The following is a 25,811-nucleotide window of genomic DNA, read 5'->3' as shown; positions in this document are numbered from 1 at the left end:
AAATAAAATCTTTAAAAAAAAAAAAAAGGGTAACACTACCTCACAGAAGTACTGATGATTGGGATAACAGATGATAACAGATACCAACACATAAAAATGGATTCTTCATTTAAAAATATGTTCAAATAGTAGTTAATTCCTCAATTTAAAAACGGGTTTTCGGGCGCCTGGGTGGCTCAGTTGGTTGAACGACTGCCTTCAGCTCAGGTCATGATCCCGGACTTCCAGGATCGAGTCCCGCATCAGGCTCCCAGCTCCCTGGGAAGTCTGCTTCTCCCTCTGACCTTCTCCTCTCTCATGCTCTCTCTCACTCATTCTCCCTCAAATAAATAAATAAAATCTTAAAAAAAAAATAAAAATAAAAAAAAAAAATAAAAACGGGTTTTCTAGGGGTACCTGGCTGGCTCAGTTGGAAGAGGATGCAACTCTTGATCTTGGGGTCGTGAGTTCAAACCCCACACAGGATCTAGAGATTAGTTAAATTAAAAATCTCACTTTTTCATATTTAATATATATTTTTATAAATAGCTCCTTCCAGAAAAGTTGTTTTTTTTTTTTTTAAGTGGGCTCCACACCCATCATGGGGCCCGAACTCACAATCCCAAGATTAAGAGTTGCACGGTCAACCAATGGAGTGCCCTGAAAAATATTTCGGAAATCAGGTTGAATCATATTTCAAAAAAGCAGAAATACAATACTGCTAACTATTCTTCCTCCATCAACCCAAATGAACATCTTTATAAAGGTAGTATAAAAGCTTCAAAAATTTACTCTTTTGTTAACAAAGAATGTCATCTCTGGTTCTCATGTTAACTCTAAATTGAAGGTTTCCTTTTGTTTGACAAGGCATTTACCATTGTTTAGGAAAATCTCACTCTTACTAATTCCATGGCTTAGATATAGTTTTGTGTATACTAACTACCCATTTTAGGGTTTTTTTGTTTTTGTTTTTTAAAAGTTGACTTTTTGCTAACAGGACAGAACTCCCTGATAAGGAAGAGGCTGACTACCATGAAGGACAAGCAGAGCCAAAAGCAAGTAGTAAGCAGTAGCAATAAAAAGTTTTTTTCTAACCAAGTTTATACAAATATACTTCAAGGACTATAAAGCTCCATGAGTCCCATGTGCTCTGAAAAATATAAGCTGGGATTAAAAGTGGACAAATTTCTCACTACTCAAGTCAGAGCAGCATATACTTTTTTATTTTTTAAAGGAGCAGAGGGAAAGGGTGAAGCAGACCCCCTGCTCAGCTCCATCCCATCCCTGGGGCTCCATCCCAGGACCCTGGGATCATGACCTGAGCCGAAGGCAGATGCTTAACCTAACTGACTGAGCCACCCAGGCGCCCCTCTTAACTCTATTTTTAAAATTACTTTCTGGGGGCGCCTGGGTGGCTCAGTCATTAAGCATCTGCATTCAGCTCAGGTCATGATCCCAGGGTCCTGGGTTTGAGCCCCACATCGGGCTCTCTGATCAGCAGGGAACCTACTTTCCCCCTCTCCAACTCCCCCTGCTTGTGTTCCCTCTCTCACTGTCATGTTCCCTCTCTGTCAAATAAAATATTAAAAAAAAGAAAACAAACTTACTTTCTGGACATTGAACGAAGAATCTTTCGACTTTTGCTCAAGTTTTCACTTGTGTTTACCAGCTGGGAAGAGAAAATAGCAATTATTTTCCCCTGCTAAAGTATATACTGTAGAACTTGAAGGTTCCTAAACTGACCGTGGGCATTAAAGGGTGTGTGTGAAAAATTCCATCAAACCAATTTGAATGATGGCCTCTGAATATATATGTAGAAAAATTGGAAAGGACAAGATACTCGAGTACTCAGTAAGTAGGCTTAGGTATTATTATATCTCTATATATCTTAGGAATTATTATATCTCAATTATTATACCTCAAGGTAACTCAAAGGTTACCTTGGGGAACTCCTGGGACCAAACTGATTCTTCACCTTAGCTACTCAAAACAGAAAAAGGCTTCAAGTGTACCTCCGTCGGTAACTGTGAGGAAACTTCAGATTTGAATTTCATCAGCCAAACTCCAGGGGAGCTTCTTGAGGTTTTGTTTTTGCAGGCTGGTGGATTTCCACTTTTGGGATCTGGTTCTTTTTTCTTTACCCCTTTTACAGATACATTGGATTGTGAAAGGGATCATTCTTCTAAAAGCTTTTTAAAAAATTACTTCCTTTTGGTTGCCTGTTAATATCTAGATTGCTGGGGGATATTTCAACAGATGCCATCTGCCATCTGTTCCATTCCCCAGTGGCCATAAGTAAGCTGATCGCTCAGCTTGTTCCTTGCCTTTTTAAATTCAACCAATCCATCTGATGTGTTAAAACCACCTAGTCGGTAAACAAGATGCCTTCTCTACGGTATACCTTGAATTCAGTGGTTGTGAATTTTTACTGAGGAGGCAAAGACATCATTCTGATTTAAGAATGGAGAACTGCAACTCTTAGGATTTATGAGGAGATCTTCTCCAATTCCCACATGGAGGAAGTCATCCAAGTCTTGCCAATAGTATCTGTTCTTTAATCTGTATTGGCTTCATAATGTTAAGAATATAACATTCTATTGGCAAGTTGTACTATTTTTTAAAATTCCTATGCAGGTGTATGGAAAGGGAGGAAGGAGATGTTTTTCAGAGGCCTTGATATAGTTATTTCCCGTTTTCTTCCCACAGCGATCTAGCTTACCTTGGGTAACAATAGAGTTATAGTCCAGGACTGAACCTCTAAACTGTCAGCAGTACTATTTTATGACATGTGGAAAATAGCCTTGAATCTAAAGGACAAAAAAACTAGGATTGTTTAAGTGGATGGTGCTTTCACAAGAACAGGATAATATCCCATTATAGATAGATTAATATGCGAAAAATCTCAGGTTGGTAATCTAGGAATTGAAGGACAGAGTGGCTACAATCTTAAGAGTTGACAATCTTCCATAAATGCAGAAACTGGGTTTCTTCAGTCTTTTTTTGGCCTCCAGTGACCTCTAAATCCAAGGGGTAAAATTATTTTTAAGATAAATCTCTCAGCTGAGAAAAGTGTAAGCATCTAAGAGGTCCTGACCCTGAATTCTGAACTACTATAGCTTCTAACAGTGGCAAGGCATCAGGATATAAAGGGCCCACCTACTTTCCCCTATCTGCTCAGACTTACCCTATTCTTAGTACGTTCCAACTGTTCACGTTGTTCCCCCAGCTCTTCTATGATTTCTGAGCCAATCTGGTCAGTCTCTGTGGCAATCCGATGAGAACGCTCAATGCTCTGTGTGGCCCGGTTCAGGCTGTCTGTGCCTTGTAGAAGCAATGCCCTTTGAGACTGTAACCGGTTCTGACAGGAACCGGAAAGGAAGAGAAATGTTAAATTCATTTACCAGCACATTCCTTGTGACCCTTCTGATGTAAGAGGGGATATAGTGCATGCAGTGATTTTCATTACTTTTAAGACTTTAAAATGCTAACTATAAGATTATTAGAATCCAATACAAGATCACATACCTCCCATGCCACTGCTTGTTATACTTAAATGTGAGGGAAGAAAAGCACTTTCCCTGAATCGGTGATGAATTCGAACTGACTTGTGGACTAACAACAACTGAGAGGCAGTGGCCCAAGTTTGGGGTGCAGGAGCTATCCGAATATGCATAGAGCCTGTAACTGTTGACAGAGCAACAAACCAACCAACTTAACTCCACAGCCTAGAACTAGATTAATTCACTGAAGATTTCCACCTGACCAGTACTGAGGATTGAGTGACCATGAATAAGCTATTCATATGCAGCACATACAGAATTCACTTAGAAGTCTGAAACACTACTGCATTTTGGAGGATTGAGTGACCATGAATAAGCTATTCATATGCAGCACATACAGAATTCACTTAGAAGTCTGAAACACTACTGCATTTTGGAAGACACTTAAGCGATTACAGTCTTGGAAACCCAAAAAGAATTTCACCTCAGACCAAACAAAACAAAACTCTGAAGTTGCCACAATGGTGACTGCTGTCAGGGAAGGAGGATCTGGGTCCATAAGCCGCCCTCATTTCCCAAGTGCCCTAATTTTCTAAATCCCTGCCAAAGTTTTACTTCACCTATAATCCCAAGCACAGCAGGCAAGATGACAGAAGTAGCCCTTGTCAGTCAGAATTGACCACTGACAAATGGGTAAGTTCTTCACTATTCAAAGCACTTACACATTCACAAAGGGGTTGGTTCACAGGGCCTATTACTAAACAGGTGTCTCCTCGCACTAGATACCACCATCAAGAAACCAAAATACTGAGTTTTCAGATAAGTAACTAGTCTTTTCATATTTGGCATACACATCAGTGGACGACAGAACCACTGCATGACACTGAAATAAACCCCAGTTAACTTTAGCTTAAAAGAAGCAGGAATAAGGATTTTTTTTTTTTCCAAGTAAAAGATGGGGATTTTTAACTAATTAGACTGAAGAGCAGTAAGATCATATAAATCAACCTCAGGTTTGGAACAATAATGCCATGAGGGTCGTATGTATATCTAAATTGTCTTTATAATTTCTGAAACTAGTAATTCTAAAGCAAATTATTGTTTGGTTTTTATCTCCCCTTTTTGGGGGTTACTGTTGATTTTTGGTAACAAACACCCAAAGTCACATTATACCTCTCATCTTACTTTAACAAGCTTCATCTGACTGCCATTTCCCAGTCTCTCTTCACAACTGAATTCTGAAGAGTTTCTATCATTCCCTCTAGTTTTGACATAAGTAATATCAGACCAGTATCATCTGAATGTCTTCTGAATCACAATCAGGATGCATCATGAAACAGAATTGTTTAACGCTGCGCTATTAGCCTTTCTACATATGTGCAGTCTGTAGTAGTGGGGCCCCATCCACCTCTCTCCCACACTATTTGCCAAACCACTTGCCAGACCATTTATACTTTGTGCAGTGGAGTGTTAATTCCAAATGCAACACATCACATATAATCTTTGTAAACTTGTATTCCTTTATCAAGCTTCTCTAGATAGTTTCAAAATATAGATTTTCAATTCTGTCCATCTAATTTTATAAATCAGAACAGTGGAAAGGCACTATGGCTTACTTTCCATTACAACTAAGTGAGCTCTTAGCACCCACCTGAGAAGCTTCCTGCCTTCTCTACTAGGTCTCTGGTCTTGGGCCATCTTGATATAATGTAAAGGACAGCTAGGGTTAATCTGTAACAATACTCCAGATAAATTAAAAACCTAACTGAATTTTTGGAGTGTAAGTGAAAAACTGGATCAATGGGGCAGAATACAAAATCCGGATACTAAGAATAGGAAATAATTGTATTCTTCCACTAAGTACCAAGTACTAGTACATTAAAATATACTAAGAAATCTAAATAAGCATGGATTGGAAAGATCTGCATTAAATAGAGTAGAGATGGTTACCCAAGAGACAAAGGGGAGTTGGATGCAGGAAACAGGTGGGAAGAACAAGACTGTACAACATGACTAATCTTTGTGCCACAGGCCCTTAAGGGGAAAAAAACAATTGAAGCTTACCAAGTGCTCATTCTCTACAGCGTATGAGCCATATTTCATGTCTCCTCGGCCCCCAGGTGTGGCTGTCAAAGGGGTGCTTCTCACTTCCCGATGGAGTTTGGCAAGGTCCTTCCGGTAGGTTCGGAGTTTAGACATCATAGGGTTACGGAAAGAGAGGGGTGCATAACGTAGTTCCTCTTCCATCTCTGCCAGCTAGGAAGGGAGAAAGTAGAGAATAGATGGGCTGGGTATTTTTCTCTCTCATCTGGGCTTATGCCTAGTTCGGACTAACAGAACCACGGACAACTGCAAATAAGTATTCAACCCTGTGTTCCACGAAGGCAGGGATCACACGTGACATGTCGACCTCTTTTCTCTGAGTGCCTGGCATAGTGCCTAGCATGCAGAGAACAGGCATTCAGAAAGTATGTGATGAATGAGTGAAAAAAACAAGGATCTTACTTCCTATTATATATTTTTATATACATTATCTTATTTAATCCGCATTTAATCTTTCCCCTGTCCTCAATAAGGTAGGAGATACTTACTACTTCTATTTCATATATAAGAATTGAAGAAATCTGCTCAAGATTCCACAAATCTCCAAATTCCCTTTTCAGTATACCAATTTGTTTGTTTGTTATGGTTCAAGTGCTATCATGAAGCACTTTGAAGTCTACTATACTACAAATGATAGGGGGTCTGGCATTCTTTTTCCCTCTTCTTTCTGAAAACTAGTCATTTGTCTCCATGTGGATAACCAATGGTCCAAATCAGATTCCTATTTTATTGGGTAAGTAAAATGTAACACCCACACATGTTCACAAGAGGCCATAAATTATTTTCATCTGCTTGGGATGACCAGAGTTGGATTGGTTAATTTTGCTAATGTCTTTACAGATGTCTTTTAAAACAAAAGGGAATGTGGCTACAACCACTTCTGAGGTACATTTTTTTGGTGATTTAGTTAAGTTTAACAAGAAGAATAACTGATTTTATTCTATCATTTATTTATTTATTTATTTGACAGACAGAGATCACAAGTAGGCAGAGAGGCAGGCATAGAGAGAGAAAAAGGGAAGCAGGCTCCCTGCTGAGCGGAAAGCCTGGCGTGGGGCTCAATCCCAGGACCCTGAGATCATGACCTGAACCGAAGGCAGAGGCTTTAATCCACTGAGCCACCCAGGTGCCCCAAGAATAACTGATTTTAATGGCCAGCTTTTTATTTTTGAGAGAGAAAGAGTAAGCAAGGGGGAATGTCGGAGAGAGCCACTGGGAAAGAGACAATCCCAAGCAGGCTCCATGCCCAGCACGAGATAACTGGGACTTGATGCCATGACTCTAAGATCATAACTGACCTGAAATCAAGAGTTGGACACCCAGCTAAGCTACCCAGGTGCCCCAATGGCCAGATTTTTAAATGAAATTTTATTTTTTATTTTTTTTAAAGATTGTATTTATCTGAGAGAGAGATGGGGATGGTGCAGAGGGAGAAGATGACTCCCGCTGAGCAGGGAGCCCTGCACAGTGCTCAATCCCAGGACCCTGATATCATGAGACAAAGGCTGATGCTTGACTGACTGAACCACCCAGGGACCCACAATTTTTTTTTTTTTTTAAGATTTTATTTATTTGTCATAGAGAAGCGAGAGCAAGCACAAGCAGACAGAGGCAGAGGGAGAAGCAGGCTCCCTGCCAAGCAAGGAGCCCGATGTGGGACTCAATCCCAGGACGCTGGGATCATGACCTGAGCCGAAGGCAGCTGCTTAACCAACTGAGCCACCCAGGCGTCCCCACAATATTTTTTTTAAAGATTTATTTATTCATTCTAGAGTGTGTGCATGTGGGGGGAGCAGAGGGAGAGAATTTTAAAGCAGACTCCCTGCTGAGTACAGAGACTGATACAGTCCAATCCCATGGCCCATGAGATCATGAACCCAGATGAAACCACACTTAGAAGACTGAGGCACCCAGGTGCCCCTAAATGAAATTTTAGAAGACCACCCAGGTAAAGGTTTGAGAATGCCCTTACTAACTCATATCATCAAAGACTCATTTTAAGAGAGTATCCAAGCTTTATCCATTTCTGTTTGTCAAATTCCCTCATCACATACGTCACCAATGGCCTCATTTAGTAAGAAATAATCAAAATCAAGATCAATAGACAGGAACAGTTAATCTGTGATCAGGTAATAAGCATTACTTCTAGAAAAGACTAATTCCAGATAGAAGAAGTAAGGCTTTGTTCCCTGTACTCACCGTTTCATTTGCTTCTTGTTGCTTTTCATCAAAATCTCTGATCAGCTTCTTCTTCTCTTCTAGAAAAGAGAGACAAGTTTTAAGTGCTAAGTCCTCTATTCATATATTTAGAGGTCATTCCCTCTGCTTAGAATAAACAGCCCAACTCTCCCCTGATGGGGCTAGTAGTACTTAATCATCTCTAAAAAGTACTTTTTTTTTTTAACAATTTTTTTTAGCACAAGTACATGTGAGCTGATGGGGGTAAGGAGAAGGAGGGGGAGAGGGAGAGAAAGAATCTTAAGCAGATACCACATCTAGCACAAGGACGATGTGGCATGGGGCTGTATCTCATGATCCTGAGATCATGACCAAAGCCAAAATCAAGAGTTGAATGCTTAACGTTAAGATTGAGCCACCTGGTCACCTGTAAAAAGCATTTAGAAATGCACTGGAACTTGTTAACATGATGATGGGGGAAGGGAAAGGGTAGGTATTATGAACGGAATTTAGTACTCAGGGAACAAAAAATATCCATGCTTGGGACACTCCTGCATGACAATTATCTGGCCCCAAAGGTTAGTATTCTCCTACTAAGAAACCGTAGAGGTCTAAGTTAACCACTGTCAATTAATTGTCCCCTAGAAGGATCATGCACACCTTCATCAACAAGAATGTTTAGCAATACTGATTCTTTGAAATCAGTATTGGGAAGCAGGCTTCCCACTGAGCAGGGAGCCCAATGCGGGGCTCGATCCCAGGACCCTGGGATCATGACCTGAGCTGAAGGCAGACTCCCAATGACTGAGTCACCCAGGTGGCTCCTTGTCCCCACTCTTAACTCCATTATAAAACACTTCTCTATATTAACCCTTATCAACTGCTTCTCTGCAAAACAAATTCAAAACTCACCTACTCTGCTTGCTGGGAGAGTGCATGGCATGGTACATATTTCTTGGCCATACCCACTGATGGTAATATGTAAAATGATGCAAATACCACTGACACACACAGTGAGTCATTCCCCTTTCAATTCTGTTTCAATCCTTTAACTTGTCATTTTGTCTTTATATGTTTAATTGACTAGTATGTCTTTAATACCTAAAACTACTAATTTCTTCTTTAAACAAAAAGAAGAAGCTTCAGCTGCCAAGCAGTAACACTTAACTAAAACAACACTATTCTGCCTTCACTGTATTTTTCTGATCACTTAGGTAGGTTTGAAAGATTTTCCACTGAATAGATATATATATCATTCCATCCAAAAACACTGCAATACACATTCAAGTGTACATGGAATAGTCTCCAGGATCACATACTAGCCACAGAACAAGTCTCAGTAAATTTAAAAAGACTGAAATTCTATCATGCATCTTTTCTGAACACAATGGTACAAAACTAGGAATCAATCATAGAAAAAATTGGAAAGAACACATATATGGAGGCTAAATGACATGCTACTGAACAATGAATGGGTCAACCAAGAAAACGACATCAAAAAAAAATGCATGAAGACACAAGTATTGGCAAGGATGTGGAGAAAAAGGAACCCTGATATGCTGCTGGTGGGAATGCAAACTGGTGCAGCCACTGTGGAAAACAGTATGGAGGTTCCTCAAAAAATAAAAAATAGAGCTACCCTATGACCCAGTAAATCAACTACTAATTGCCCAAAGAAAACAGAAACACTGACTCAAAAAGATATATGCACCCCTATGTTTACTGCAGCATTATTTACAGTAGCCAAAAAACATGGATGCAGCCCAAGTGTCTATCCCAGATGAATGGATAAGATATGTCTCACACACAATCACAAACACACGGCTATTACTCAAAACACAAACACACGGCTATTACTCAGCCATAAAAAAGAATAAAATCTTGCCATTTGCAACAACATACATGGATCTAGGGGTGTAATGCTAAGTGAAATAAGTCCGCTGGAGGAAGACTTAACACCGTATGACTTCACTCATATGTGGAATTTAAGAAACAAAAACAAACAGGAAGGGGCACCTGGGTGGCTCAGTGGGTTAAGCCTCTGCCTTCAGCTCAGGTCATGATCTCAGGGTCCTGGGATCGAGCCCCACATTGGGCTCTCTGCTCAGCAGGGAGCCTGTTTCCCTTCCTCTCTCTCTCTCTCTCATGTTCCTCTCTCTCTGCCTGCCTCTCTGCCTACTAGTGATCTCTCCTCTCTGTCAAATAAATAAAATATTTAAAAACAAAAAAACAGGAAAAAAAATAAGAGAAAAAAACCCAGATGCTTAAATACAGAGAACAAACTGGTCTTTTTCAGAGGTAAGGGAGGAAGGGGAAAATAGGTGAAGGGTATTAGGAGGACACTTATCATGATAAGCACTGAATAATGTACAGAATTGCTGAATCACTATATTGTACACCTGAAACTAATAAAACACTGTATGTCGACTATACTGGAATTTTTTTAAAAGTACATAGAGACCAACACAATGGTCCAAAATTGTTGGGATGCAGCAAAAACCATTCTAAGAGGGGAGTTTAAAGCAATACAGGCCTACCTCAAGAAATAAGAACACTCTCAAAGAAATAACCTAACGTTACACCTAAAGGACCAAGGGAAAGAACAAAGTCCAAAGCCAGTAGAAGAAAGGATATAATAAAGATTAGCACAGAAATAAATGGAACGGAGATAAAAACAAACCAAACAAAACCTCAAAAACAATGGCGTGCCTTACACCTAAAGGAGCTAGAAAAAGAACAAGAAATAAAACCTAAAACCAGCAGAAGGAAAGAAATAATAAAGATTAGAGCATAAATAAATGACAGAAACAAAAACCAACAGAAGAGATCAATGAAACCAGGAGCTGGTTCTTTGGGGGTAAATAAAACTCAATAAAACTGATAAACCTCTACCCAGACTTAAGAAAAAAATAGAAAGGACTCAAAATCATAAATGAGAAAGAAGAAATAACCAACACCAAGATATACAATTATAGGATTATGAAAAACTATATGCCAAAAAACTGGAAAGCCTAGAAGAAATGGATAAATTCCTAGAAACATATAGATCACTAAAACTGAAAAAGGAATAAATAAAAACTGAACAGACTGATTACCAGCATATATATTGAATTAGTAATCAACAAACTCCCAACAAACAAAAGTCCAGGACCTGAGAGCTCCACAGGCAAATTCTATCTAACATGTACAGAGTAGCTACTGCCTATTCTTCTCAAACTATTCCAAAAAAATAGAAAAGGAAGGAAAACTTCTAAATCCATTCTAATCCAGCATAACCCTGATATTAAAAGGTAAGACACAACAACAATAAAAACTACAGGCCAATTTCCCTGATGAACATAGATGTAAAAATCCTCACCAAAATATTAGCAATCCATATCCAACAATACCTTAAAAAAGTCACTCACCACAATCAAGTGGGCTTTATTCCAGGGATTCAACAATGGTTCAGTATTTGCAAATGAATCAATGTGATGTATCACATCAATTAACAGAAAGAATAAAAAACCATTATCATCACCTTAGTAGATGAAGGAAAAGCATCTGACAAAGTACAACATCTGTTCATGATAAACTCTCAACAAAGTTGGTTTAAAGAGAGCATATCTCGGGCACCTGGGTGGCTCAGTGGGTTAAGCCGCTGCCTTCGGCTCAGGTCATGATCTCAGGGTCCTGGGATTGAGTCCCGCATGGGCCTCTCTGCTCGGCAGGGAGCCTGCTTCCCTCTCTCTCTCTCTGCCTGCCTCTCCATCTACTTGTGATTTCTCTCTGTCAAGTAAATAAATAAAATCTTTAAAAAAAAATAAAATAAAGAGAGCATATCTCACCATAATAAAGGCCATATATGAAAAATCCACAACATCATACTCAATGGGGAAAAACAGAGCTTTTCCTTTAAGAAGGGGAAACAAGACAAAGATATACAAAGATATCTTGGGGCACCAGGGTGGCTCAGTGGGTTAAAGCCTTTGACTTTGGCTCAGGTCATGATCCCAGAGTCCTGGGATCAAGCTCGGTGTCTGGCTCTCTGCTTGCCAGAGAGCCTGCTTCCCTTCCTCTCTCTCTGCCTGTCTCTCTACCTACTTGTGATCTCTGTCTGTCAAAAAAATAAATAAAATCTTAAAAAAAAAAAAAATGCCCCCCCCTTAGCACTTTTATTCAACAAAGTACCATAAGTGTTAGTTGCAGGAATCAGACAAAATGAAATAAAAGGCACACAAACTGGTAGGGAAGAAGTAAAACATTCCCTATTTGCAGATGACATGATTATATATACAGAAAACTCTAAAGACTCCAGCAAAAAACTACCAGAATGAATGAATTCAGTGAAGTCATAAAAAACAAAATTAATGTACAAAAGTCTGTTGCATTTCTGTACATTAATAATGAAGTAGCGGAAAGAGAAATTAAGAAAACAATCCCATTTACAATCATACCAAAAATAATAAAATACCTAGAAATAAACTTAGCCAACAATGTGAAGGATCTGTATCCTGACAACTATAAAACACTGATAAAAGAAACTGAACCAGAAAGATATTCCATGCTAATGGACTTGAAGAACAAATATTGTTAAAATGTCCACACTACTTAAAGCAATTGACAGATTTAAAGCAATCCCTATCAAAATACCAACAGCTTTTTTTTGTTTTCCCAAAGATTTAATTTATTTCAGAGAGAGAATGAAAGAGGGCATGAGAGGGGAGAAGGTCAGAGAGAGAAGCAGACTCCCCATTGAGCTGGGAGCCCGATGTGGGATTCGATCCGGGGACTAAGGCATCATCATGACCCAAGCCAAAGGCAGTCACTTAACCAACTGATCCACCCAGGCACCCTACCAACAGCATTTGGTATCATAGCATCATAAAAACTAAAACAAATAATACTAAAATCTACATAGAATCACAAAAGACCCTGAATAGCCAAAGTAATCTTAAGAAAGAACAGCAAAGCTGGAGGTACCATAATCCCAGATTTCAACATACACTATAAAGCTATAGTGATCAAACAGTGTGGTACTGGCAAAGAAATGAACATACAGATCAGTGGAACAGAAGAGAGAGCCCAGAAGTAAACCCATGCTCACTTGACCAATTAATTTACAATAAAGGAGCAAGAATATATAACAGGAAAGTGTCTCTTCAACAGATGGTGCTGGGAAAACTAGACAGCTCTATGCAAAACAATGAAAATGGACCCCTTTCTTACACTATACACATATATAATGGATAAAGACCTAAATGAGACCTGAAACCATGAAACTCCTAGAAGAAAACATAAGCAATAATTTCTTTTACAACAGCCACAGAAACATTTTTTCTAGATATGTTTCCTCAGGCAAGGGAAACAAAAGCAAAATGAAATTATTGGGACTACACCAAAAGAAAAAGCTTTTACACAGCAAAATAAACCATCAACAAAACAAAAAGGCAATCTACTGAATTTGCAAATGATATATCCAATAGGGGTAAATATCCAAACTATATAAAGAACTTAGAAAACTCAACACCAACCCCCCCCCCAAATAATCCAATTAAAAAATGGGCAAAAGGGACACCTGGGCGGCTTGGTTGGTTGGGCCGCTGCCTTTAGCTCAGGTCATCATCCCAGTGTCCCGGGATCGAGTCCCACATCGGGCTCCTTGCTCAGGGGAGAGCCTGCTTCTCTCTCTGTCTCTGCTTGCCACTCTGTCTGCCTATGCTCGTTCTTGCACTCTCTCTCTGACAAATAAATAAAATCTTAAAAAATGGGCAAAGGATCTGAATAAACATTTTTCCAAAGAAGACCTACAGATGGCCAGCAGACATATGAAAAAATACTCAACATCACTAATCATTAGGGAAATGCACATCAAAACCACAATGAGATATCACCTTACACCTGTAAGAATGGCCAAAAAAAACCACAAGGGAAGCCTGAGTGGCTCAGTCGGTTAAGCGGCTGCCTTCGGGTTCAGGTCACAATACTAGGACCCTGGGATGGAGCCCCACATTAGGCTCCTTGCTGAACAGGGAGCCTGCTTCTCCCCTGCCTGCCATTCTCCGTGATCGTGCTTGCTCTCTGTCTCTCTCTCTCAGTCTGTCAAATAAATAAATAAAATAAAACAAAATGAAAAACACAAGAAACAATAAGTGTTGGCAAGGATGTGAAGAAATAGGAACCCTCATGCACTATTCATGGGAATGCAAACTGATGCAGCCCCTGTGGAAAACAGTACGGAGTTTTCTCAAAAATTAAAAATAGAATCACCATATGATCCAGTAACTCCACTACTGGGTAACTACCCCAAGAAAACAAAAACACTAATTTGAAAAGACATATGCACCCCTATGTTTAATATTATTTACAATAACCAAGATATGGAAGCAACCCAAGTGTCCACCTATAGATAAATGGATTAAGATGTGGGGTGTGTGGAGGGGCGCCTGGGTGGCTGAGTGGGTTAAGCCGTTGCCTTTGGCTCAGGTCACGATCTCATGGTCCTGGGATCGAGTCCCGCATCGGGCTCTCTGCTCAGCAGGGAGCCTGCTTCCCTTCCTCTCTCTCTGCCTGCCTCTCTGCCTACTTGTGATCTCTCTGTGTCAAATAAATAAATAAAATCTTTCAAAAAAAAAAAAAAAAGAAAAAAGATGTGAGGTGTGTGTGTGTATGTGTATATGTGTATATGAATATGCAAAATGGAATATGATTCACCCATAAAAAAGCAAAAGAATGAGATCTTACCATTTGCGACAACATGGGTAGATTTAGAGGGCATAATGTTAAGTGAAGTAAGTCAAAATGAAAGACAAATACTGTATGATTTTTTTTTTAAAGATTTTATTTGAAAGAGAGAGCAGGAGTGTGTGCATGCATGAGCAGAAGGAAGGGGCAGAGGGAAAAGGAGAAGCAGACTCCCTGTTAAGCAGGGAGCCCAACTTGGGGTTCAGTCCCAGTACCAGGCAATCATGACCTGAGCCAAAGGCAGACGCTTAACTGACTGAGCTACCTACGCACCCTGACAAATACCATATGATTTCACTCATATTTTGGAATTCAAGAAACAAATGAACAAAATAAAAAAGAGACAAAGAATAAACCAGATTCTTTTTTTTTTTTTTTTAAGATTTTATTTATTTCACAGACAGAGATCACAAGTAGGGAGAGAGAGAGGAGGAAGCAGGCTCCCCGCTGAGTGGAGAGCCCGATGCGGGGCTCGATCCCAGGACCCTGGGATCATGACCTAAGCCGAAGGCAGAAGCTTTAACCCACGGAGCCACCCAGGCGCCCCAATAAACCAGATTCTTAAACACAGAGAACAAACTGATGGTTACTAAAGTGGAAGCAGATGGGGGATGGGTGAAATAGATAAAGGGAATTAAGTACACTTCTCTTGATGAGCACTGAATAATATATAGAATTACTGAATCATTATATTGTATACCTGAAACTAATACAACACTGTATGTTAATTATAAATAAAAAAAAAAGCCAAAATAAAAATAAATTTTAAGAATCTGGGGTGGTTTGGTGACTCAGACAGTTAAGCATCTATCTGCCTTTGGCACAGGTCATGATCCCAGGGTCCTGGGATCTGGCTCCCTAAGCCTGTTTCTCCCTCTACCTCTACAGCTACTGCTACTGCTACTGCTGCTGCACTCTTTCACTCTCTGTCAACTAAAATTGAAATCTTTCTAAAAAAAATTTAAGTAAATAGCAATATTTGGAGAATTGAAATTTACATAAACACTCAAATACTTCAAACTAAAAAAAAGATTTTCCATTTAAAGCAGTAATGTGGGGGCACCTGGGTGGCTCAGTGGGTTAAGCCTCTGCCTTCGGCTCAGGTCATGATCCCAGGGTCCTGGGATGGAGCCCCGCATCAGGCTCTCTGCTCAGCAGGGAGCCTGCTTTCCCCCTCTCTCTGCCTGCCTCTCTGCCTGCCTCTCTGCCTACTTGTGATCTCTGTCAAATAAATAAATAAAATCTTAAAAAAAAAATAAAGCAGTAATGTGAAATATCCTTTTAAAATAACTACATATTAAGTAAATTTATTTTAGAACTTGATATAAAGAAAACAATTAAGTGACAGTAAAAATGGTACTTGGACATGGCAAAAATGATGAAGGGAGTACTGGCATGGTATCACCTGGTAATAAACATCTGTGTAAGAGAGAACCGCTGGTGTGAAAACAGAGTTAGATTTTGGACCTTTCCTTGGGGTTGACTCGACATGTAAGCCTGGATAATAATTCTTTGTCTCCTTGGGACCTATATAAAGAACTTAGAAAACTCAACACCAAAAAACCCCCAAATAATCCAATTAAAAAATGGGCAAAGGATCTGAATAAACATTTTTCCAAAGAAGACCTACAGACGGCCAACAGACATACGAAAAAATACTCAACATCACTAATCATTAGGGAAATGCACATCAAAACCACAATGAGGCCTGACCTCCTTCATTAGGTATAAAACAGGAGGCAGGTCATCCCTTCATATGTAACAAGCAAAGATTAGCCCTACTTATGAGCAGTTTAATTTCTAAAAATGTGTGCATCCGAATGAATATTCTTCCTGAAAATCCACATATAAGCAACCTACTTACTACCAAAAAGTTATCACTACTTACATTGTTTTTCTGAGTTCATTTGAGTTTGGAATTATCTTTACAATCTGGGGATACAGTCTTTTTTTTATTTTGGTAAAATTTATATAACACAAAATTTACCATTTTGACCTTTTTTTTTTTTTTTTTTTTTTTTAAAGATTTTATTTATTTATTTGACAGAGAGAAATCACAAGTAGATGGAGAGGCAGGAAGAGAGAGAGAGAGGGAAGCAGGCTCTCTGCTGAGCAGAGAGCCCGATGCGGGACTCGATCCCAGGACTCCGAGATCATGACCTGAGCCGAAGGCAGCGGCTCAACCCACTGAGCCACCCAGGCGCCCCCATTTTGACCATTTTTAAGTATACAACCAAGTGGCAAGAAATACATTCACACTGTTATGCAACCATCAACACTACCCCATCTCCAGAACCTTTTTAACACCCAAACTGAAACTCCATACCCAATGAACACTAATTCTCCACTTCCTATTCCCCCAAACTCTGGTAACCACCATTTTACTCTCTATATCTATGAATCTGATGAGTCTAGGTATCATAAAATCATAAAATATTTGTCCTTTTGTGTCTGGCTTATTTTACTTAGCATAGCGCCCTCAAGGTTCATCCATGCTGCATCATGTGTATGCGGACATGGTCTTTCAAAGCTATGTTACTTTTTATTCATTGTGACTCCTAAATACAAGCCAGCACTTCAACTGAAAAAAGAGCAATTTTATTCAATGCCAAAGAAAACAGCTGAGTTGGGCTTACGGAGGGATGGCATGTGGGTATTCAACATGCTGTCCTCAGATTTTCTTGGCTAATTTCTTTATCCTAGTTGTCATCATAAGCATTTGAACGCAATCCCATGTAAGATATAATATCACTGTAATGCTTTATATGGATTTACATTCTGTTAATCACAACAACATCTATCACATGTCAACTGTCAGCTGCTTTTTAAGTGATCATGAACCACTCTAGACATGGACATTCTATATTCACAAGTGGAGATCAAACTCCTCTAGAAGAGAGAAATAAATCTACTTTTTCTTTTATAAATCCCATAGCTTCCAGAACTGTTAACCTGGCAGAGGGTTCCCTAGATGTTGCTACTGCCTGCAAGAGCAAATGACAATGCACCCTTTCCTATGCCTCCTCCATTGTTATGCGACATACCCTTAATAGACGTAAGACATTGCAAGTGAACTATTTCTTACTCTACACTGCTCACAAAACCGAGGGTTTGTTGTTGTTGTTTTAAATAGGAGAAAGTTCAGCCATGGCAAATGGTCTGCATCTTGACCATCCATGATGTAACTGATATAAACACAAAAGCAGCTGTCACTATCCCTGAGTGGTGTTCTCAGACACCAGCAGTGAAATAATATCTGCAATCAAGAATGGCTACTTCAGGGCGCCTGGGTGGCTCAGTGGGTTAAGCCGCTGCCTTCGGCTCAGGTCATGATCTCAGGGTCCTGGGATCGAGTCCCATATCGGGCTCTCTGCTCAGCGGGGAGCCTGCTTCCCTTCCTCTCTCTCTACCTGCCTCTCCGTCTACTTGTGATTTCTCTCTGTCAAATAAATAAATAAAAATCTTAAAAAAAAAAAAAAAAAAAGAATGGCTACTTCAATGGAGAGGTATCATATAACTCCGTAATACGCTGTCGCTGAGTGTCACTACGCTTCTAAATAGGCACATCTCCACACTCAACCACTCCTGATCCAAGAAACACTCGACATGTAAGTGCATTCCCTGCCTAGCTTTGATTTTTCTACAACTGTTAGTCATAAAGTTTCCTTCTTTATTCTTCCTTTGCTAAAGACAAGAAAATCTGCATTTTTAAGAGGCTAACTCCAGAATGATTCAAGGAATGTGGTTACATAATTAAGAATAGGGAGCAAAGAACAGCTCACGGAATCTCCATCCTTTCACCTTGATTCTGTTCCTCAGTCTTCTTGGAACTGGGGTACTCCACTCTCTACCTAATTTCAGAAGGCATACCTTATCTTAGGAGTGCTCTACAGCCTGTATATTTTTAAAAGAAATATGCTCCCTTTGAAAACAATTTTAAGAATTTTGCCACATTATGAGATCCTTTATGGAATCCTAAGGTTAAAAAAAAGCCTCTGAAATTCTCCCTTCTGATGATGAAGCCAGGGAGGAACTGGCTTCAGAGGCTTCAGCCTTCAGAGGCTGAACTCTACCCAACTGAGAGGTTATCAGTAGGTGCTTCTTTATACGTTAAGTCTCAGAATTGTGAAACCCACGAATGTTAGAGTGGAAATGGATCTCTGAGATCATCTAATCTAACCTTCTCATTTTACAGCTGAGGAAACTAGAGCCTGGAGAAACTGTCTTTCTTAAGGTCACAGGAAGAGCAAATGTGTAGTGATACTCATTCTGGAATGCAAGTCTCCTGACTCCCAATCCAAGGCTTCTGTATATTATAGCACTGACGGACATTTTTGTGCTCCCAGGGAATAGCCTTCAGAAAACTTGTTCAGACCATTTTTTACAGAGTTAGAGTTAACACCACAGTTAACTACAAAACTGCAAGACTGCATGCTGAGAGGAATGGGCACCAAAAAAAAGAGTGAGCCATTTCAAACACTATCTCCCACCCCACATGCCTTCCCAGAATAGTCACATGGCAGTGACTCACTCTAAGACTCACTAACTGGCAAACTCGGTGGATGGGGGCATCATGAAAGGGTCAGCTCCGAAACAGCTAGAGAAAGCCTACCTTAATGTTTAACTAAGGTGGCAGCCTCTCTTCCTCATCAGAGGGTTCATTTACTATCTCCCAAGAATGACTAACCTTAACCCATTAGAGCTGTGGTGAAAACTTCAGTTTCACCAGGAGTGAAAACTTCAGTTTCACCAAGATCATGTGGTTAATTTGCTTTTGGCGCCCCACTGTGGCATTTCTAGGACCTACATCCTCTATTTGTACACAATAGTTTACCTGATCTCATATTATATATAGAAGGTAAAAGCACAGGCATACCCTGGAGATACTAATTAATTATTTAGCTAGATCTTCTGGATAACTTGCTGTGGCTTTTACATCAGACTTGGAGCTTCACCCTGCACTTTGAGGTTATGGAGACGGCTTCTTTCTTTTAAACCTCATGAACCAACCCCTACTAGTTTCAGACTTTTCTTCTTCTGCAGCTTCTTTACCTGTCTCAGCCTTCACAAAATTGAAGAGTTAGGGCCTTGCTCTGGATTAGGTGGTGGCTGGTCTGATCTTTTTATTCAGACCACTAAAGCTTTCTCCATATCAGCAATAAAGCTGTTTTGCTTGCTCATCATTCGTGTGTTCAATGGAGTAGCACTTTTAATTTCCTTCAAAGCCTTTCCCTTTGTGTTCACAACTTGGCTAATTCTTTGAAGAGGCTGAAGTTTTTGGCCTATTTCAGCTTACAATATGCCTTCCTTGATCATTTTGAACTTTAGATTTAAAGTGAGAGATGTGTAACTCTTCCTTTCATTTGAACACTAAGAGGCCAAGGTAGGGTTATTAAGTGGCCTAATTTAAGTCTGAAGTGTTGTGAGAATGTGAGACAGATAAATGGACCAAATGCTGTTGGAATATTGGTACTAATCACAAATTTGCTCAACACAGGGTTGCTACAAATCTTCAATTTGTAAAAAAATGCAGTATTTGAGAGGCACCATGAAGTAAAGTACAATAAAGTGAAGGGCAACAAAACAAGATATGCCTGTATTAGAGCCCTCTAAGTCCTTTTCTTTAGCTGCAGGAAAGAAATGTAGCAGTACTAACCTTATAGGGTTGTCTGAAAGGTTTAAAAGATAACACACATAATAAGCACTTAGTAAATGCTAGGCATATAAAGAGTTTCATAAACAGTAACTACCATTATTTTTATTTTTATTTATTTATTTATTTTAGTTTTTTTTTTTTTTTTTTTTTTTTATTCGACTGACAGAGATCAAAAGCAGGAAGAGAGGCAGGCAGAGAGAGAGGAAGGGAAGCAGGCTCTCTGGTGAGCAGAGAGCCTGACGTGGGGCTCGATCCCAGGACCCTGGAATTAGGACCTGAGCCGAAGGCAGAGGCCTCAACCCACTGAGCCACCCAGGTGCCCCACTACCATTATTTTTAAAAGTAAATCCTTAGATGGGAGGGAATTAAGAGCAAAAACAAAATTCACCAAAGAATATGAAGTATTAGGGCGCCTGGGTGGCTCAGTGTGTTAAAGCCTCTGCCTTCCGCTCAGGTCATGATCCCAGGGTCCTGGGATGGAGCCCCGCATCGGGCTCTTTGCTCAGCAGGGAGCCTGCTTCCTCCCCTCTCTCTCTGTCTGCCTCTCTGCCTACTTGTAATCTCTGTCTGTCAAATAAATAAATAAAATCTTTAAAAAAAAAAGAATATGAAGTATTAGAAAAATTAATTCAGGGGCGGCTGGGTGGCTCACTGGGTTAAAGCCTCTGCCTTTGGCTCGGGTCATGATCCCAGGGTCCCGGGATCTCTGCTCAGTGGGGAGTCTGCTTCCTCCTCTCTCTGCCTGCTTCTCTGCCTACTTGTGATCTCCGTCTGTCAAATAAATAAATAAAATCTTAAAAAAAAAAAGAAAGAAAGAAAAATTAACTCAATGAGTAATTGGTGTTCAACAACCAGTTGCATACGATTATCCATAGTGATTATTTTGCTGTTTCCCAAAATAATGGGGTCCTGTGGACACATACTAAAATTTGAGTGAATCAAAATGGCAAGCTTTCAATAATTTTACAACACTCATTAATACATTTGGAGCTGCATTCAGGCACTACGAAATCAAAACTAAAACATGATGAGGGGCATTTACTGTATTATCTGGATAATAATTTGTAGCATTCTGAGGTTATCTGGAGAGAACTTCAGATGCTACAAAACTAAAACTAGAAATTATGGCTGTGTTTAATATAATATTAAATGGCTTAATAATTAATCACATATATTAACAGACTATCATTGCCATACAAACTTCCTAAAAAGAACATATTTTGTCTATTATTCAGTCCTTTGTTTTAATAGGTGTGGATACCCGGTTTACAAGTAATGACAGGGCTCCTCAGCGGCACAGTCGGCAGGGCACCTGACTCTTGGTTTCAGCTCAGGTCATGATCTTCAGGGTTGTGGGACTGAGGCCTGCCTTGGGCTTTGCGCTCAGTGTGGAGTCTGTCTAAAATACTCTCTGCTCCTCCCCCAGCAAGTGAGTTTTCTCTCTAAAGTAAATAAATCAATCTAAAAAAAACTTAAAAAGTGATTAAAATGTGGAAAAACATGGCAGAATAAAAATAAGATTACACTTAGTTTCAACACCCAATCATATATTATTAATAGTCTCTCCCCAACAATTCACAGTACTTATACAATCATTCAACAAATATTTATGGAGCACCTCATATGTATAAGGAACTCTTCTAGGTGGTTAGGATACATAATAAACAAAACAGACAAAAGACAGAGCTTGTGATAAGAAAGGGAACACTTACAAACTTTTATGAAGTCAGCATATGGCAATACCAAAAGGAAACCACAAAAACTATCCCTGATGAACATGGGTACAAAAATCCTCAACAAAATTATCGAACCAAATTCAATGAAACATTAAAGGATCATACATCATGCTCAAGTGAGATTTACTCAAGGGACACAAGGATGGTTCAGTATCCACAAACCAACATGATATACCACATTAACAAAATGAAGGGTAAAAACAGTATGATCAGCTCAAAAGATGTAAAAAAAGCATTTGACAAAATTCAACATCCATTTATTATATAAAATCTCAACAAACTGGATACAAAAGGAACATACTTCAACAAAATAAAGGCCATACGTGACAAGCCCACAGCTAACATTATACTTACTCACTGGTGAATATAAAGCTCAAAGCTTTTCCTCTACGATCAAGAACAAGACAATGATGCCCACTCTCACCATTTATATTTGACATAGTATTGAAGTCCTAGCCAGAGCAAACAGCAAGAAAAAATGAAAGGTATCCAAACTGGAATGGAAGAAGTAAATTCCGTCACTATTTGCAGATGACATATTATACATAGAAAACCCTAAAGAGGGACGCCTGGGTGGTTCAGTTGGTTGGACGACTGCCTTCAGCTCAGGTCATGATCCTGGAGACCCAGGATCGAATCCCGCATCGGGCTCCCAGCTCCACGGGAAGTATGCTTCTCCCTCTGACCTTCTCCTCGCTCATGCTCTCTCTCACCGCCTCTCTCTCAAATAAATAAATAAAATCTAAAAAAAAAAAAAAAAGAAAAAAGAAAACCCTAAAGACTCCACCAAAAAAAGCAGTCAGACTTAATAATCAAATTCAGTACAGCTGCAGGATACAAAATCAATATATAAAAACTGACTGCATTTCTATACACTAATAATAAGCTATCAGAAGGAGAAATTAAGAAAACAGTGCATTTACAACAAAAGGAGTAAAACACTAGGGAGCCTGAGTGGCTCAGTCAGTTAAGTGTCTTGCCTTGGGCTCTGGTAATAATCCTGGAGTCCCAGGATCGAGCCCTGCATTAGATTCCCTGCTTAGTGGGGAGTCTGCCTCTCCCTCTACCACAGCTCTTGTTCTCTCTCTCTCAAATAAATAAATAAAATCTTAAAAAAAACCCAAAAGACTAAGTTTAACCAAGGAAGTTAAAGACATGTATATTGAAAACTACAAGACACTGAGGAAAGAAACCGAAGAGACAAAATTAGTGGAAAGATAGTCCATGCCAATGGACTGGAAAAATTAATCCTGCTAAAGGTCTATACTACCCAAAGCAATCTACAGACTTTGCAATCCCTATCAAAATTCCAAAAGCATTTCTCACAGAAATAGCATAATCAATCCAAAAATTTGTATGGAACCACAAAAGACCCCAACTGGAACAAAGCTGGAAGTATCAGGCTTCTGGATATTACAAAGCTATAGTCATCAGAACCGTATGGTACTGTAATAAAACAGATGAAAAAAATCAATGAAATAGAATAGAGAGCCCAGAAATAAACATACACACACAGTCAATTAACTTACAATAAAGGAGTCAAGAATATACAATGGGAAACTATACTGGGAAAACCCAGTCTTTCCCGCTCCTGTGTCTTTCTCTCTGTACAGAGAAAAGCCCTGCGTGTATGCTTCTTATGTTTCTCCTTTACTACTCATATAGAACACTTCACTTCTGGTCACCAAATGTATGGAGGTTTTTCTCCACACCAAACAATTCTCTACAACACCAAGTGAGTGTCCACAGTTGAACTTAATTCGGCCACTATTTGCATGTAGACAGCATTAGATTCCACAGGTTAAGGGTTCAGACTCACGAGATTACCCCGCAACCCAAACACACACTTTAAATGTCAGGGACAAGTAGCAGATCCCCAGGTTAACCCACAACTTCTGTCCAATTTGGGTACAAAATGGCGGTTCTTATGACACTCTCTTCAGGCTCAATTATTTTGTTAGATATGCTCACCCGCTTCAGGGAGATGGCCACTTACACTTATCAACTTATTAAGGGTTATGATAAAGAATACAGAGGAACAACCAGATAAAGAGATACACAGGGTGAGGTCTGGGAGGGTCCTGAGTGCAGGAGATTTTGTTCCTGTGGAGCTGGGGTGCATCGCCCTCCAGGTCTGGATATGTTCACCCACCTGGAAGCTCCCTGAACCCTATATACGACTGGGATTTTACAGAGGCTTCCTCACATAGGCATGGTCAATTAGTAACTCCAACTTCAGCCCCTCTTCCCTTTCTGGAGGACAAGGCATAGAGCTGAAATCCAAGCTTCTAATCACTGGTTGGTCTTTCTGGCGACCAGTCCCCATCCAGGAGGCCATCCAGAGTCATCTCCTTAGAACAAAAGATGCTCCTAGTGTTCTTATCACTTAGGAAATGACAAGGATTTCAGGAACTCTGTGCAGGAACCAGGGACAGAGACCAATGTATCTATATATTTGTGTTATCTCATAGGAAAAGACAATCTCTTCAATACACAGTTTGGGGAAAATTTTACAGAAAAATACAAAAGAATGGAAATGGACCACTACCTTATACCATATACAAAATTAACTCAAAATGGCCAAAGACTTGAATGCAAGACCTAAAGCCATAATACAACTAAAAGAAAACATAAGAGTTCCTCAACATGTCTTAGTGATGATTTTTTTGGATTTGACAACCAAAAGGTAACAAAAGCAAAAATAAACAAGTGGGACTACATCAAACTAAAAAGCTTCTGCACAGCAGAGGAAACCACCAACAAAATAAAAAGGCAATTTACCAAATGGGAGAAAAGATTTGCAAATCATGTATCTGATAATGGATTAATATCCAAAATATATAAATAACACTCATACAACTCAAGGGCGGGCAAACAAACAAACAAACAAACAAACAAAACCCCTAAACAATTTAACTAAAAAATGGGTGGAAAATCTGTATAGAATTTTTTCAAAGAAGTCATAGAGATAGCCAACAGTACAAGAAAAGGTACTCAACATCACAAACATCAGGGAAATGCAAATCAAATTACAATGAGATACTACTAACTCACACTTATCAGAGAATGGCTATTAACAAAAGATAAGAAATAGGGGCGCCTGGGTGGCTCAGTGGGTTAAAGTCTCTGCCTTCGGCTCGGGTCGTGATCCCGGGGTCCTGGGATCGAGCCCCGCATCGGGCTCTCTGCTCAGCAGGGAGCCTGCTTCCCTTCCTCTCTCTCTGCCTGCCTCTCTGCCTACTTGTGATCTCTGTCTGTCAAATAAATAAATAAAATCTAAAAAAAAAAAAAAAAAGATAAGAAATAACAAGTGTTAACAAAGATGTGAAGAAAACAGAGAGCTTGGTTTTTGCTCAGTTGCTTGCAAACTTGACATGAATCAGAAATCCTCTGGACGAATGTTAAAACAGACTGTTAAGGGGCACCTGGGTGACTCAGTTGTTAAGCGTCTGCCTTTGGCTCAGGTCATGATCCCAGGGTCCTGGGATGGAGCTCCGCATTGGGCTCCCCGCTCATCAGGAACCCTACTTCTCCCTCTCCCACTCCCCCTGCTTGTATTCCCTCTTTCACTGTCTTCTCCCTCTCTGTCAAATGAATGAATAAAACCTTAAAAAAAAAAAAAAAACTGTTCAAACAGTAATAAGGTAAAGCTTGGGTGGGACCCAGTAATTTCCATTTCTAAAGAGTTCCCAAATGATGGCGATGCTGGTGGTTCAGGGATCATGCTTTGAAAAACACTGTTCTAGTGAAAGGAAGACAAATACTACACTATTAACTTCAGAAATACACAAAGCGTCTAGTTTATTAGAAGGTAAGTGCTCTAGGAAAAAAAGAGAAAGTAGAGCAACATAATAGCTGCATACAGAGCTGGTATTCTTGGGTTTTATCTAAATATCCAAATTTCCAAGAACAGTAACAATGGCTAATGGTTCTTGT

The 25,811-nt window shown here is 39.6% G+C and overlaps 1 protein-coding gene across 2 annotated transcripts in view; it reads right to left on the bottom strand.

The window, feature by feature from the left end:
- VTI1B (vesicle transport through interaction with t-SNAREs 1B) overlaps window positions 1-25,811 on the bottom strand; it is a 34,443-nt gene that overhangs the window by 5,486 nt on the left and 3,146 nt on the right. For both annotated transcript variants that reach the window (XR_014312608.1, XM_082734046.1), the window contains exons 2-5: window positions 7,782-7,840; window positions 5,544-5,735; window positions 3,164-3,337; window positions 1,587-1,648 (exon numbers count right to left, since the gene is read on the bottom strand). Coding sequence is in view for 1 of the 2 variants with exons in the window: in XM_082734046.1 (XP_082590172.1) it covers window positions 1,587-1,648; window positions 3,164-3,337; window positions 5,544-5,735; window positions 7,782-7,840 (487 nt within the window). In the remaining variant the exon portion in view is untranslated. The remainder of the gene's footprint in view (window positions 1-1,586; window positions 1,649-3,163; window positions 3,338-5,543; window positions 5,736-7,781; window positions 7,841-25,811) is intronic.

Source organism: Mustela nivalis (assembly GCF_964662115.1).
Source record: "Mustela nivalis genome assembly, chromosome: 6".
NCBI classification, from domain to species: Eukaryota; Metazoa; Chordata; class Mammalia; order Carnivora; family Mustelidae; genus Mustela; species Mustela nivalis.
This window is presented reverse-complemented; position numbering and strand designations above follow the sequence as displayed.